This window comes from Paralichthys olivaceus, chromosome 9 (genome assembly GCF_024713975.1).
Source record: "Paralichthys olivaceus isolate ysfri-2021 chromosome 9, ASM2471397v2, whole genome shotgun sequence".
Classification (NCBI taxonomy): Eukaryota; Metazoa; Chordata; class Actinopteri; order Pleuronectiformes; family Paralichthyidae; genus Paralichthys; species Paralichthys olivaceus.
This window is the reverse complement of record NC_091101.1, coordinates 1,909,776-1,923,199: the sequence shown is the minus strand read 5'-3', so window position 1 is coordinate 1,923,199 and position 13,424 is coordinate 1,909,776. Positions and strand designations below refer to the sequence as shown.

General features: G+C 38.3%; 2 protein-coding genes across 3 annotated transcripts in view; both read right to left on the bottom strand.

Moving 5' to 3' along the window:
* abhd18 (abhydrolase domain containing 18) overlaps positions 1-2,234 on the bottom strand; it is a 46,375-nt gene extending 44,141 nt beyond the window's left edge. The window contains exon 1 of one of the 2 annotated variants that reach the window (XM_020083054.2): positions 2,094-2,234. The gene's annotated coding sequence lies outside the window, so the exon portion shown is untranslated. The remainder of the gene's footprint in view (positions 1-2,093) is intronic. The other variant, XM_069531856.1, reaches the window with a different exon arrangement.
* A 1,244-nt stretch (positions 2,235-3,478) lies between these two features.
* On the bottom strand, positions 3,479-12,007 carry igbp1 (immunoglobulin (CD79A) binding protein 1). The gene is made up of 3 exons (XM_069531857.1): positions 11,506-12,007; positions 5,400-5,732; positions 3,479-4,411 (listed from the first exon to the last, which is right to left on the bottom strand). The coding sequence occupies exons 1-3, from the start codon at positions 11,965-11,967 to the stop codon at positions 4,139-4,141; spliced, it is 1,068 nt and encodes a 355-aa protein (XP_069387958.1). The 5' UTR covers positions 11,968-12,007; the 3' UTR covers positions 3,479-4,138.
* Positions 12,008-13,424: the final 1,417 nt, after the last annotated feature.

Sequence of the window (13,424 nt, the reverse complement as noted above, 5' to 3'; positions counted from 1 at the left end):
ACAAACCAGTTACACCACCTGACCATGATGCTTTTACAGTCAAAGGCCATTGTTTCTTGAGAAAATTTACACTAAAAATCAAGCATGAAAGTCAAAAAGATTTATTGAACTTAGTGTTTCGTCATTATTTTTAAATGAAGAAAATTATCAAGAAATGGTTCATTTATGTCTTCACAGATTTAAAGTTGTCGATAAATCACTTTAAAACAAAGAAAATAACAGTAGAAACTTTTTAAAAGTTCCACTTTGTTAATCACATTTTTAAATCAGTATCATAAACTGCTGATATTTCACAAAATTAGCCATTAACCAAAAGGTTTGTAATAGCAGTCAACTGGTGGAACTGGTTATACCATTTGACATTTCAATTCAAATTCGGAAGGCATTATCAATGACACGTACTGTAAGCAGTACACATGTGTAAAGATTTCAAACACAGTTTTTGAAAAATTTAAATTTAATTTACGATTTTGATCAATTATCAATGTTTATCTTGGGTCATACCATTTGACATATAACCAAAGCACACCTGACCATATCCTAAAGACATCACTTTAAAAAAAAAGAGAGAGTAACTTCTCTATAATATGATTTCCTGTCATATGGTCTTATACCAAAATGATTTTGAATGGTGGTTACACCACCTTGATACTTTAAGAGTTGACTTGACTTGCATGATTCCAAAAAATAAATAATATTTAGACTTTACTTATTTATTCCATTTATTTTATTCAATATTAATCAACACAAATTCAAGATTATGCCAAACTAGTAAGCAAGTTAAATTATTTGGTACAAAGTTTTTATGGTTACCTCACATTGCCATCATCCCCCGAATATTCTCTCATAATCTATAAAATCCAGAAATTTTAGAATACACCCTCAAGAAAAGAATGTGTGCAAGTAATTTGTATGTTTATTTTAAAATTTTCAGCCTTTTAAATTTTACTAAACCCTATGGACACAAAAGAATTAGTGTCATGTCATTGACCAGCATAATAATATTATAATCTTATTTTCTTGGAGACAGATGGAGAAGACAGAACAATGGTTTGGTGAGATGAGTCAAGGTTAAGATATATCTTTATTTATATTTCTACATCATATTAAAAATAAGCCGTTTGTAATGATTTTATCATTAATAAATACTGAAAAATAGGAGTAAGTTTATAATATATATGATTTAATCTAGTGGTAAATTATATGTACGGTGTGACAAAATTCAATGTTTCTCATGTGGCCCCTCAGGAAAATATAACTGACCACTCCTGCTCTAGACTTGCATTATAACGCCTCAGCTGTTCAGTCAAGGCATTTCTGTGCTTGTCAAGTAGTTCACTTCAATAAGTCGTTATTTATTCCTGTCTCTAACATTACAATAACACAGTGTTGATCTGAGAACAGCTACCACTAGGTTATTATATTCATAGAAACTGTTAACAATTTGTTATAGTCATTACACTGAAGAGCAGACATTTCTCAAGTTATTTAAATTGTTTTGTTAAACTTTTTAACTTATTTGTCCTTGTATGACATTTATTGCTGCCTTGTGTGCAACCACTACCATTTTAGCCTTCAGAAAGTTTTGAATGATTTTGGTTCAGAGGTTCTGTGCTCAGCTTTGTGGATCTTTCAAACCAAAGCGAAGTCAATGAAACTTTTCGTGCACCCTGAGCACCAAATTCTGATGCCTCGTGTAATCAATGAGCACATGTCCCGTAATGCCAAGAATAGAGGGGCAGTGGCTGGTTGGACGGTTTTTGCCTTACACGCTGAGCAAAGGTAGTTAATAAAGGGCTAAAGGGCTGCAGTTAGCTCCGAGGTAGCACTGAGGACAATATGACGAGAACTGAGCTGTGAACAGCCCCAGAGGAAGGATGTATACAGTGATACGACCTGACACCTCTCTCGAGGCATATGAAAACCTTGAAACTACAGCACACACAGCATAGATTTCAATTACCTATACCCGTTGTCGGAGGTTCAAGTTCAGATAGCATTAGCTAAATTAGCACAGCTTTGCTTATTCATTACGGCTGGTCTCAGAGGACTGACACAGACGGAAAGGACACAACTCACTAAAGGTACTGTACCTATCGTTGCACACGGACAACTCCTGGCCTCGTCAAGGACTGATCCGCAAGGTTAGCTGGCAACTGCAGTCAGAGGGCCATTAGTCAAGCTGCTGAGGAACGGTGTGATAGGACTTCCGGTTTCGATTTTTTTTTCATGTCGCATGTCGACCCGGATGTACAAACATAAAACACTTTTCAGCCATCATTAGTATTTTGCGATGACCATTTAGTCAAATCACACTAACTTTACAGGACCAGTGCTGTGGTGGTAAAAAAAAAAGAAGAAAAAAAAGGTGGATAAACGATCATTTTCGGCCAGCTCTCTGAGGCCTTTGTTAAAAAGGTGAATTAAAGGTCCAGTGCGTAAGATTTAGGTGAAAGGGAACTATTGGCAGAAATTTTATGTAGAATAATCCTCATGATGTTTTCACTAGTTAATTTAATCTAAATTGGATGAATTGTAGTTTTCTTTACCCCAGAAAAGGCTCTTTATATTCAGATACTTTATATTTACATCGAGGGGACCCTCTCTACGGAGGCCTCATGTTTTTTAACATTAGTCCAGACTGGACAAACTTAACACCTTTTGAGTTTTTATGACAACCCAAGACTACCAGTTTCTTTTTTTATGTTTGGAAGGAGAGGGTAAGGTTAGGGGTGTTCAGCTGTAACATGCAATTTTAGCACGAGATATCACAAAATTCTACACACTGTCACTTTAACTTCAGTCATCCATATACGATATTATATATAGGAGACAAGAACTGATATGGAATCATGTAGACCAATAATTTAGCATTTTATTATCATTATTGTTGTTCATTTCTACTGGTGTGGGGTTAAAAAAATTATGAAATGCAACCTTAGAACAATTTGAGGGACTACATTACTTGTAATTGTGTTGCAATTTCCTATTACTTTATAGAGTGTGCAAGCTGCGAGCGCTGTCTGCTAAGGAGACGGGAGCCAGGCAACAGTGATGCTCAGGAAACAATGATGTGGAATTTGACTCAAACTTTTAAACAAATTGGACAATAATTTATATTTTGTAATTAAAATGGTACATAAATGGTGTTTATGTGCGTTTAACCTCCACTACAGCCCTGCACAGTACCCTTTTTTGTCTCAGGACCAGATGAACTGCCTGTGGGGCCCCTGCTGACTTTCACTATACATGACACTTAAATGACAGACAGCCAGAAACCAGTGCGCAAGGAGTAAAATTATTAAAAGTCAAATTAAAGCCTCTGTTCATTACTTTAAACAAGCAAAAAAAAATCAAAATTATAATTATGATTTCTTACAGATTTGCTATGAATAAAATGCATTGGACACCTGTGGAATGGGGTAAACTTGAGGACAAAAAGACCATCTGAGAAACTAAAAGAAAACAAGACATTGAATTTCATATCAGAAAAAAGGATTGAGGAAACCTTTTAATCTTAATACAATGCATGCTTGGAAGAATATGCAAATGGTGCCCAATATTTCTAAATAATTGAATGTTGTTATATTAAGACATTAGTCAATGACACGAAAGGGATTTTCTCAGTTGAACTCAAGGATGATGTACACAGTAATTCTACTGCATCAGGATACTCTTTGCAATAAATTACAGATGGAGACTTAAGTAAACACGACATGTGTTTGTTCAGAGAAGAAGCCAACTTCATTGAAACAATTGAAATAATGATAATTACAGTATTAGGCCCAAGAACGTGTGTTACAATGTCAAAGAAAAGATGGTGGTGTTTTGACGGCTTGAGTGGTTTGATCATTCTTTATTCTCCAGCGACATTGTGAGGGGAAAACATAGGCATCACGACTGACTTATTAAGATTGGGTGAAACAAATGGCACCACAGAGAACTCTTTAGCTGTAAATGACTGCAAATTTAACACAATGATATTTCAGCTGTACTGTCTACCTGCACATAAATCAGTCAGAGAAGTCAGCAGGGTGGTCAGGCAATGCTATGCATTTCGTTCTCATACCTTCAAATTTAGGGAACTGTGCCATGTCCACTGAGTCGGTCTGATGGACACACACTATGCTGGGAACAGTTAGCCCATGTTGTGGCGATTTCCATAACCCCTGCGATGAGTGTCTTTCCACTCATCCCAGTTTCTGGCTTTCAGCAGAGACTCTTCATCATCCTTTTCAGCTTTTTTCTCTTTTTCCTCTTCTTCCCCCTCCATTGCATTAGCGTCGTCATCCACGGCGATCCTCTTAGATATTGCCTGATCAGGCAGGACTCCATGTTTCCTGTGCTGTTCATACCAGTCATCTACTGTCATAGTGGGAAGGCTTGGGTAGCCAGGCCCGAAAACCTGAGCCTGTGGACGAGACAAATGCACTCTGTCAAATATGATGGCCTGTAGGGTTGTTCGGTATACCAGTACTAAATTGGTACCGGGGTACTGATGGATTTAAAATGGTACTATAAGACCGGTACTTTTTTTTTTTTTTTTTTACGTCGTCGCATGACGTCACCGCATGCAAACGGTGTTACAAAACATGTGTGGCCAAGGGTGGAAACACTTCCAACTTGACAAAACACTTGAAGGACAAGCACCCAGACCTGCACAAGGAGTACAGAGAACGACAGGTAATAACTTATATACCCATGAAAACAAAGCCACATTAAGTGCTAAAAGCAAGCAACGCCAGCCCCCTTCACTCTCCACAAAAGTAGTGCTGGAAAAAATTTAAGCCTGTCTTTGTGGTATTTTATTTTAATTACTGATGCATAATGTTATAGTTCTAAGATTTTCTATTAAAATAAAGTCGATAATGACATTTTTTGTGTTCTCTTTTTATTTGGAAAAGTACCGAAAAGTATTCAAATACATGTTGGTACAGTGACAACACTAACGGCCTGTAACACTGAGACCTGCCATCTTTGAGAGGACTGTTTAAATGCAACTCAGTCCGTAAGTGTCCTGCTGTTCCAACAGTTCAATTGACCCGTTTGTGTTTACATACCATCTGCACTTCTCTTGTTTAAAGAACTGTCAGATTTTTGGAGATCGAAAGGTATTTCACTTTGATTGGACGAGTTGTGTTAGCTTCATTAGCCAGAGAGATGATGACTGTTGTTAATGCAATCCAACAAACATCAGTTCATGCAAAATGCAGCTGAAGTGCTTTTTATTTGGCATGTTAGGAGCATCAGAGAGATAAAATCCAGGTGTGAAAAGCTTGTACAGATTTTGCTCAGCTAAATTTAAGATTAAGCTATTCTCCAATTGGCTTCTACAAAGTACTGAATTAAGGCTCTTAAGACTTTTAGGCATGTAAAACAAGCCCTACACAAAGACTCACCTGTAGAGTATTCTTGGTGAGGATGAATGGTTTCATGGGAGGCCTGACCGGCTGACTTGGTTGCTTGGCAGCACTCTGCTTTAGAACATCCATCTTGCTGAGTATCTCCACCTCCTGATCAATACTCTCGATTTCCTCCAGACACACAGTCACCCATCTCTGGACGTTCAGAAGGTAAAAATCTCGGTTGACTTCATCATCGTCCTGTCCGCTGTCTATGGCACTTTTAACATGTGACAGTCTGGTTTCCAGCGCCTTCTTCTGACGGTACCGCTCGATCTTAGTTTGTCTCTGTGCTGCCATGGCAACCAGGTCTGATGGGCAGGGGACAGACTGGAACAAGAAGCACATTTTAATGTTCAGATTATCAAATTATTCCTTTTCAATCTATGCTCTTAATGACTCTTAAACAGAAATGCGTAAGTGAGAGTGCTGATCCTTTCTCTCTGTCGTAGTATCACCTAATTTATTTCAATTTATGTCATTAGTCCTGCCAAACATATGGTATGAAACAGTTTAATGCTAGACTATGATACAATTCCATACATTTCGAAGTAATTACCGTAGTGATTTGGTCGGAACAGCAGGAGATCTAGTAGTGCTCTGGCCATAGTTTGATAAGATAATTTGCCCTGATGTGTGCACTCTGCTCGGGTTCTGTTTGTGTGTTTGAGTCATCTTATGGGTGGGCGGTATACCAGTTTCAGAGTCATTATGGGTGTGATAGTGCGGTACAACATGGATTTTGTAATGCTGTCATTACTGTGATAAATAAAAAGCATAAAAAGTAAAGCCTATCAGCAGCTGCCTTTATGCAAGGTGTATGGTAAAAGGATGATCAATTAAAGCATCAAAAGTACCATCTAAGCTTAATAGAGATGAGCAGATTGTTGAAACTGTCAATGTAGAGAGTTTTGATTTTGAATGAAAGAGTAAAAAACAGTGATATTAACTTTAGGTCATATTGCCCACCCATTACTCGCTCCTTGTTAGTTGACTTGAAGAAAGATTTTTTCCCCCACATAAATGTATTGATTTTTTCCCCCACATATAGTAGACTTGTTTTAACAATATTATAAACACACCATTGAATCCCCACCCACTACAATATCATCATTGCTCTCCCCACCCTGCAACTTACAAAAAAAATTATGACAATCAGCAGCACATAATACAAACACAAATAAGAGGCTAACTAATGATAGTACACATACAAATTAAAGATAATAATAAAAAAAAATAAAAAAAGCTTCTTAACATGGCTCCGCGCCACTACGAACATCCAACAGTCCGCTGTCTTTTTGATTGACATATCTTTTGCCATCTCTCGAAACCATCTGCCTATCCTTGGTCTATCTTTGGTAACTATTCTTAGTTTATGTTCCCTTTTTCAAATATATAGTATATTGTCAGCCAGTTACATTGTAACAGTTTTAACCCTGTATTCATTGTTTGTTGCTGAGCATCCCTATATGCCCCCCTCCAGTCATTCATTTAGATAACCTCATTGAGATCCTGTTTTGTAGCCGCCAATCTAGACTCTGAAGATTCTGGAGAACCTGATTCCAGCATGACATATAACACAGAAATCAAGCCCTTATCAGAGCAATCTCAAGTGACTACTCTTTCCAAGGCAGAGAGAGGGGGCAAATCAATCAATCTGTATACACTGTATTTATAAAATAGTGTTTCAGTCTCCCTGTTGAGAAAAAAATCATCAAGTTAAATGGTGCTTTTTAAAACATTGACACCAATTTTTTTTTAAAAAGATCAACGTTTACATAAGGTATGTGATCAGCTCGTTATTGTCATTAAAGCACAATCACAACAAATAAGTGAACACAGAACTTTCTCTTACAGTATACCTCTCCTTCCCCTCCCTTTAGAGAACATTCCCCTGAGGACCAATAGGGCCTGGTACCTCTGAGGATCGACCCTTGTAGTTGGGCCTTCTAGCACTTTTGCCCTCACTGAACCATATACAGTGGTACGAAAAAGTTTGGGCACCCCTGATCATTTTCAAGATTTTCCTTTATGTATCATTGGTTGTTCGGAACAGAAATTCCAATTGCATATATCATATAGCATACAAACACAGTGATATTTAAGAAGTGTGCAATAATTACTTAAACAAAAGTAAGCATGTGCATAAATTTGGGCACCCTTGTTGTTTTATTGATTTGAATACCTTTAGCACTAATTATTGGAACACAAAATTTGTATGGTAAGCTCATTGACCCTTGACCTACATACACAGGTGAAGCCAATCATGAGAAAGGGTATTTAAGGTGGCCAGTTGCAAGTTGTTTTCCCCTTTGCATCTTCTCTGAAGACTGGCAACATGGGAGCCTCAAAACAACTGTCAAATGACCTGAAAACAAAGATCGTTCAACATCATGGTTTAGGGGAAGGATACAAAAAGCTACCTCAGAGATTTCAGCTGTCAGTTTACACTGTGAGGAACATAGTGAGGAAATGGAAGACCACAGGCACAGTTCTAGTTAAGCCCATAGTGGCAGGCCAAGAAAAATCTCAGATAAGCAGAGGCGAAGGATGGTGAGAACAGGGAGAGAGAGACCTGCTGGTGAGACCAGCTCCAAAGACCTACAACATGATCTTGCTGCAGATGGTTTCACTGTGCATCGTTCAACTATTCAGCGCACTTTGCACAAGGAGATGCTGTATGGGAGAGTAATGCGGCAGAAGCCTTTTCTGCGCCCATGCCACAAAAAGAGTCGCTTGAGGTATGCTAAAGCACATTTGGACAAGCCAGCTTCATTTTGGAATAAGGTGCTGAGGACTGATGAAACTAAAATTGAGTTATTTGGACATAACAAGGGGCGGTATGCATGGCGGAAGAAGAACACAGCATTCCAAGACAAACACTTGCTACCCACAGTTAAATTTGGTGGTGGTTCCATCATGCTGTGGGGCTTGTTAAAGTTGAAGGTCGCATGGATTCCAGTCAGTATCAGCAAATTCTTGCCAACAATGTTCAAGAATCAGTGACAAAGTTGAAGTTGCGCCGGGGCTGGATACTTCAACAAGACAACGACCCTAAACACCGCTCAAATTCTACCAAAGCATTCAACAAGTACAACGTTCTGGAATGGCCATCTCAGTCCCCAGACCTGAATATCATTGAAAATCTGTGGTCTGTTTTAAAGCAGGCTGTCCATACTCGGAAACCATCAAACCTGACTGAACTGGAGATGTTTTGTAAAGAAGAATGGTCAAAAATACCTTCAACCAGAATCCAGACCCTCATTGGAAGCTATAGGAAGCGTTTAGAGGCTGTTATTTCTGCAAAAGGAGGATCTACTAAATATTGATGTAATTTTTCTGTTGGGGTGCCCAAATTTATGCACCTGCTTACTTTTGTTTAAGTAATTATTGCACACTTTCTGTAAATCCTATAAACTTAATTTCACTTCTTAAATATCACTGTTTGTCTGCTATATGATATATTTAATTGAAATTGCTGTTCCGAACAACCAATGATACATAAAGGAAAATCTTGAAAATGATCAGGGGTGCCCAAACTTTTTCATACCACTGTATGTTCAAACTCCTTGAAATCAAACTCCTTAGTTCCCTCCAGACTTATATTAATCAGGTCTTCCACTGTGTCTACATGCAGGGACTCTCTGATGTCAGATTTAATCCTCGTGTGCTAAGAATCCTGTCATATATTATTCTGAAATAGGTTATTGTGCCCATTTACTTTTGTTACTTTAAATATATGCTAATTAGGGCTGGGAATCACCACTGATTTCCCAAATCAATTAGATTGTTGATTGTAATAAACATTTTTAACATTCTGTTTATATTCTGAAACAAAACTGCCAGTCCCGCCACCCCATTCAACCTAGCACCACGCTCCTGTTTAGTTGGCTCAGCCACGTTTGTTTAGTTTTAACACCCCACCTTTACTACATGAACTCTCATCCACCAGCTGACACACTGATATATCTGACTAACACACATCATATTATAGTATGTATTTCTTGGTTTGTGTGTGTGTGTGTGTGTGTGTGTCAGCCGCTCCTGCATAGCTGGTCAGAAACCGAAAGATTTCTCCTTGTGCTGTGGACTCCTCCGATAGAGATCTTTGTCCAGCATTGGTGGAAATAAGTTATCAATTGTCTCTTGGCTTGCGTCCACACAAATTACGTGATTCAGGCAGGACATGATAGTTAAATATCATAGTTTTTACAATTCTTAAGGTTATAAAAGGCATGTAAAAGTGTTAAAGGTGACAATAAAAGTATATCTTCTTCTTCTTCTATAATATCGTGACGTTTTGACATCGCGGTTATCGTAAAATCGGTTAATCGCGACATCCCTACTGGTGAAGGATGTCAAAACTAGTAGTTGTATCTACAGCATCAGCTATTTTCAATGGAAGCATTTCACTCTCTCATCCTGCACTTTACACTAGGGCTGCAACAACGAATCGATTTAATCGATTATAATCAATTATAAAAATTGTTGGCAACTACTTCAGTAATTGCAATGCTGATCACCCTCAAGCCACCCGCTCATCAGGAAAGCCGATCTATAAAATTAAATTTCAGAATATCCAAAGCAAAGCCAGTAAAAACATGGCCAACATTCAATAAAATACACAAAATGTTTTTAATGTGTTTAAAAATGTGTAAATATTTTACAAATAGCACTGTACAAATGTTTTCCAGGTTACATCCAAGAACTGATGGAGGTCCTGTTTAGCCAAGTCTTTAAAGACCCTGCACCATACGTCAAGGAGGTTCCGAAGATCAACGTCCCAGGCTATGTCAGTCATTTCAGTCTAGGGCCTGTCTGAAGCCAACATAACTACCGGCATTATCAGGGAACTCGTCGTGTATGGAAAGGACGACACGAGAGAATAACTTTAAACCTGATGTCCTGGCTGTGCAGTTTGCATCATGTCTCGTGTTGTGTAGAAGGTTTAAACGTGTCTTATAAACTCTAGAGTGAATAAAACAAACACATAGTAAACTGTACTGTACTTGTCCTAATAACTTGTAATCAGTGATGGTGTTTATTGTGAAAGTGTAAAGTGAGCGCAGGTCAGAGGGGGAGTGAGGAGGAAGCAGACTCTGACACAGGATGACTGGACCTATAATGAGCGTCTGTCCTGGTCCTATAGCAGTGGTGGAAAACTGCAAAAACAATGAACATAGCATAAAACATGAATTGATTATGTTCAGTCACTGCCTGCACAGAGGTGCATCGTGACGTGGACGCCTCTGCATCCATGAGACATAATCGATTCATGTTGTTTTTTGTGATGCCCTGAGTGACTGTAATAGTTTGTTAATAAAATAATTGAGATAATTCCCCTCACAACTCCCTCATGCTATGTCACTTCTGGTCTATCTATGTGTAAACAACATTTTCTCACAAAAATCTAGCTTCAACATCCTTTCTCTCACACACACACACACACATATTTCTGAGTGCATGTAATTTGGTGAAGCTTGATTGAACTCATGGGACTATTGGGCCTAAGTGAAGGTAAAAGCTCCCTGTTGATTATGATTCTTAAGCTATTCCTTATAAGGTATTAAAAAAGAAATGTGTATTACTGTAGTTCCATTGTATTAATTTGTGAAAGAATGAGATATCTGTATGTGTTTATCAATAATACAGTGCAGTATAATCAATAACCTGAATTTGCAAAATCCAATCCAATTTATTTATTTATTAAAGCTCCAGTGTGTAATTTAGGTGAAAGGGAACTAATAATAATTCTCATGATGTTTTTCATCTAAATTGTATGAATTGTAGTTTTCTGTACCCCAGAAAAGACCCTTTATATTTAAATACTTTATTATTACTTTTTTTACATTAGTCCAGACTGGACAAACTAAACACCTTTTGAGTTTTTATGACAACTGAAGCTACCACAGGTTCTTTTCCATGTTTGGAAGGAGAGGGTGAGGTGAGGGGTGTTCAGCTGCAACATGTAATTTCAACACTAGATATCACTAAATTCTACACACTGTAACTTTAGGAGATTATTTTATACGTTCTAATAGTAGAGCAATGGCAAAGTGTGTGTCCTGGGTTCAGTGTGCTGTGTAACCTTAGAACTCCTCACCTTGGCCGCAGCGGATCCATTTTCTGGAGCGTCGACACAACTAGGGTCTGGCATTTTAATGTGTGATATGTTATAATCTTTACATCTCCTCAGGAAGTCCATGAAGTAAGCCCGGGCTGTCTGGACTATCTGAAGTCGTTTGTCTCTGTTCGTCTGCTTCATGGTAAGAGCTCCTAGGAGAGCGGGCAACAGCAGATACTTCAGGTCCGCTGTGGAGACCTCCTCCAGCTCCTCGTTACGACTGAACAGGTTGAGCTGAGCCACCATTGTGGACGCTTCTTCTAACATGCCGATGCCACGTTTCACTCCCACCTGGATGCTGCTAGAGCCCAGGGGAAGGTTGGTACTGTCCACCTCTTCAAATATCTTCCACCCGCGATCTAGCAGCTCGGATAAGTTAGGATGCACGGTGTCTGAATTTGACAACAGTCTGTTGTCGTGGTTGTTTTCACATTCCGCCATTTTGTCATATTTTCCGGATTCTGTCTTCTTCGTCTTATATTTAATGGTGGCCCAAGTCTTTAATAAGAATCGCTGCCATCTGCAGGCCAAACATTACCACTACACTCGATTATTCCACTCAAGTCACGTACCAAAACATTAGTCTTTTTGGGGCCAAAATCACTGAGCAGCAGTTGTAGTTGTAGAAAATAGTCACAAATATGTGTCTGTGTATATGCATGTCACACATAAACAATGCTTTCAGAATTGCAAACTTCTAAGTTTTATTTTCCCACACAAATAAAACACAATACTTACATAACTTATACTTAGAGCTCTCTACAGTAGCTGTAGCAAATGTGGCACTGTGGCATTTCAGGCACCTTGTGACCATAGACCATATATAAAAAAGTTTTACACACCGGGGCTCACTAAGTCTGGACGGATGCTATGGAGACAATAGGTTTATCCTACGTATCGTGTTTTTATTCTAGGAATTCAGATGTGTTTTCTGCTCCGTATATATATCCATAAATGTAATGTGTTGAAAGACAAAACCCTCTGTTTGTGCTTGTAAAATGCCTAACACAGATACATCATCTACCCCTTACCTTGGAATTAAAACTCAATATTATATGTAATTATACATGATTGTGTGAATATATTATATTCACCTAATATATAACCACTGGCATTGCATATCTGTTGGTTTCTCTTTGTTTCTGTTATGTTATTTCATGTGCGCCTGATTTTGTATTTCTAATGTGCTGATTAATAAAAAAAAAAGTTGTCACTATTTATCTCTAAATAGGATGTGATGAATTTTCAACTCCTTCTGACATGGTCACTTAACACTAAAAGTTTTAATTTTCAGCTGAAAGAAAGTTCTCAGTCAACATCGTCCTTTGTTAAAAAAACACTGGGATTTCCTTTAAAGGTTCAGTGTGTAAGATTTAGGTGAAAGGGATCTATTGGCAGAAATTGAATATAAAAAAAATCCTATCAATGTTCTCACTAGTGTGTTTCATCTAAATTGTACAAAATTGTTGTTTCTTTACCTTAGAATGGGCCCTTTATATTTAAATACTTTATATTTACATCGGGAGGGGTCCTCTCTATGGAGGCTGCCATGTTTTTTACAAAAACAAAACACCTTTTGAGATTTCATAAAAATTTTAGGCTACCACGGGTATTTTCATATGTGGAAAGGGATGGTAAGGTGAGAGGTATTCAGATGCAACATGCAACTTCACCACTAAATTCTACAAACTGAACCTTTAACATCCGTTCCATCTGCATTAAAAAAAAGCTGCGTCATCGATCGTTGTCCTGGGCTCACCGACGCTAGGAGAAGTAAAAAGTGTTTTTTCACTCAACCCCTGCAGCCGCCGTCAGATCCCGTCGGTGGATCAGCTGTGCTCCAGCCCCTCCCTCTGCTGTCAACGTGCTCCGTGTGAATAAAGTTTAGAAGAAAAAGC

What these genes read in the sequence shown, in the direction of transcription:
- igbp1 (XM_069531857.1), bottom strand. Translation starts at nt 11,967, where the DNA reads ATGGCGGAATGTGAAAACAACCACGACAACAGACTGTTGTCAAATTCA. An exon ending in ATGGATCCGCTGCGGCCAAG is followed by an intron (nt 5,733 to 11,505) that starts GTGAGGAGTTCT and finishes TTCTTGTTCCAG; the next exon opens with TCTGTCCCCTGCCCATCAGA. An exon ending in TCACCAAGAATACTCTACAG is followed by an intron (nt 4,412 to 5,399) that starts GTGAGTCTTTGT and finishes TCTCGTCCACAG; the next exon opens with GCTCAGGTTTTCGGGCCTGG.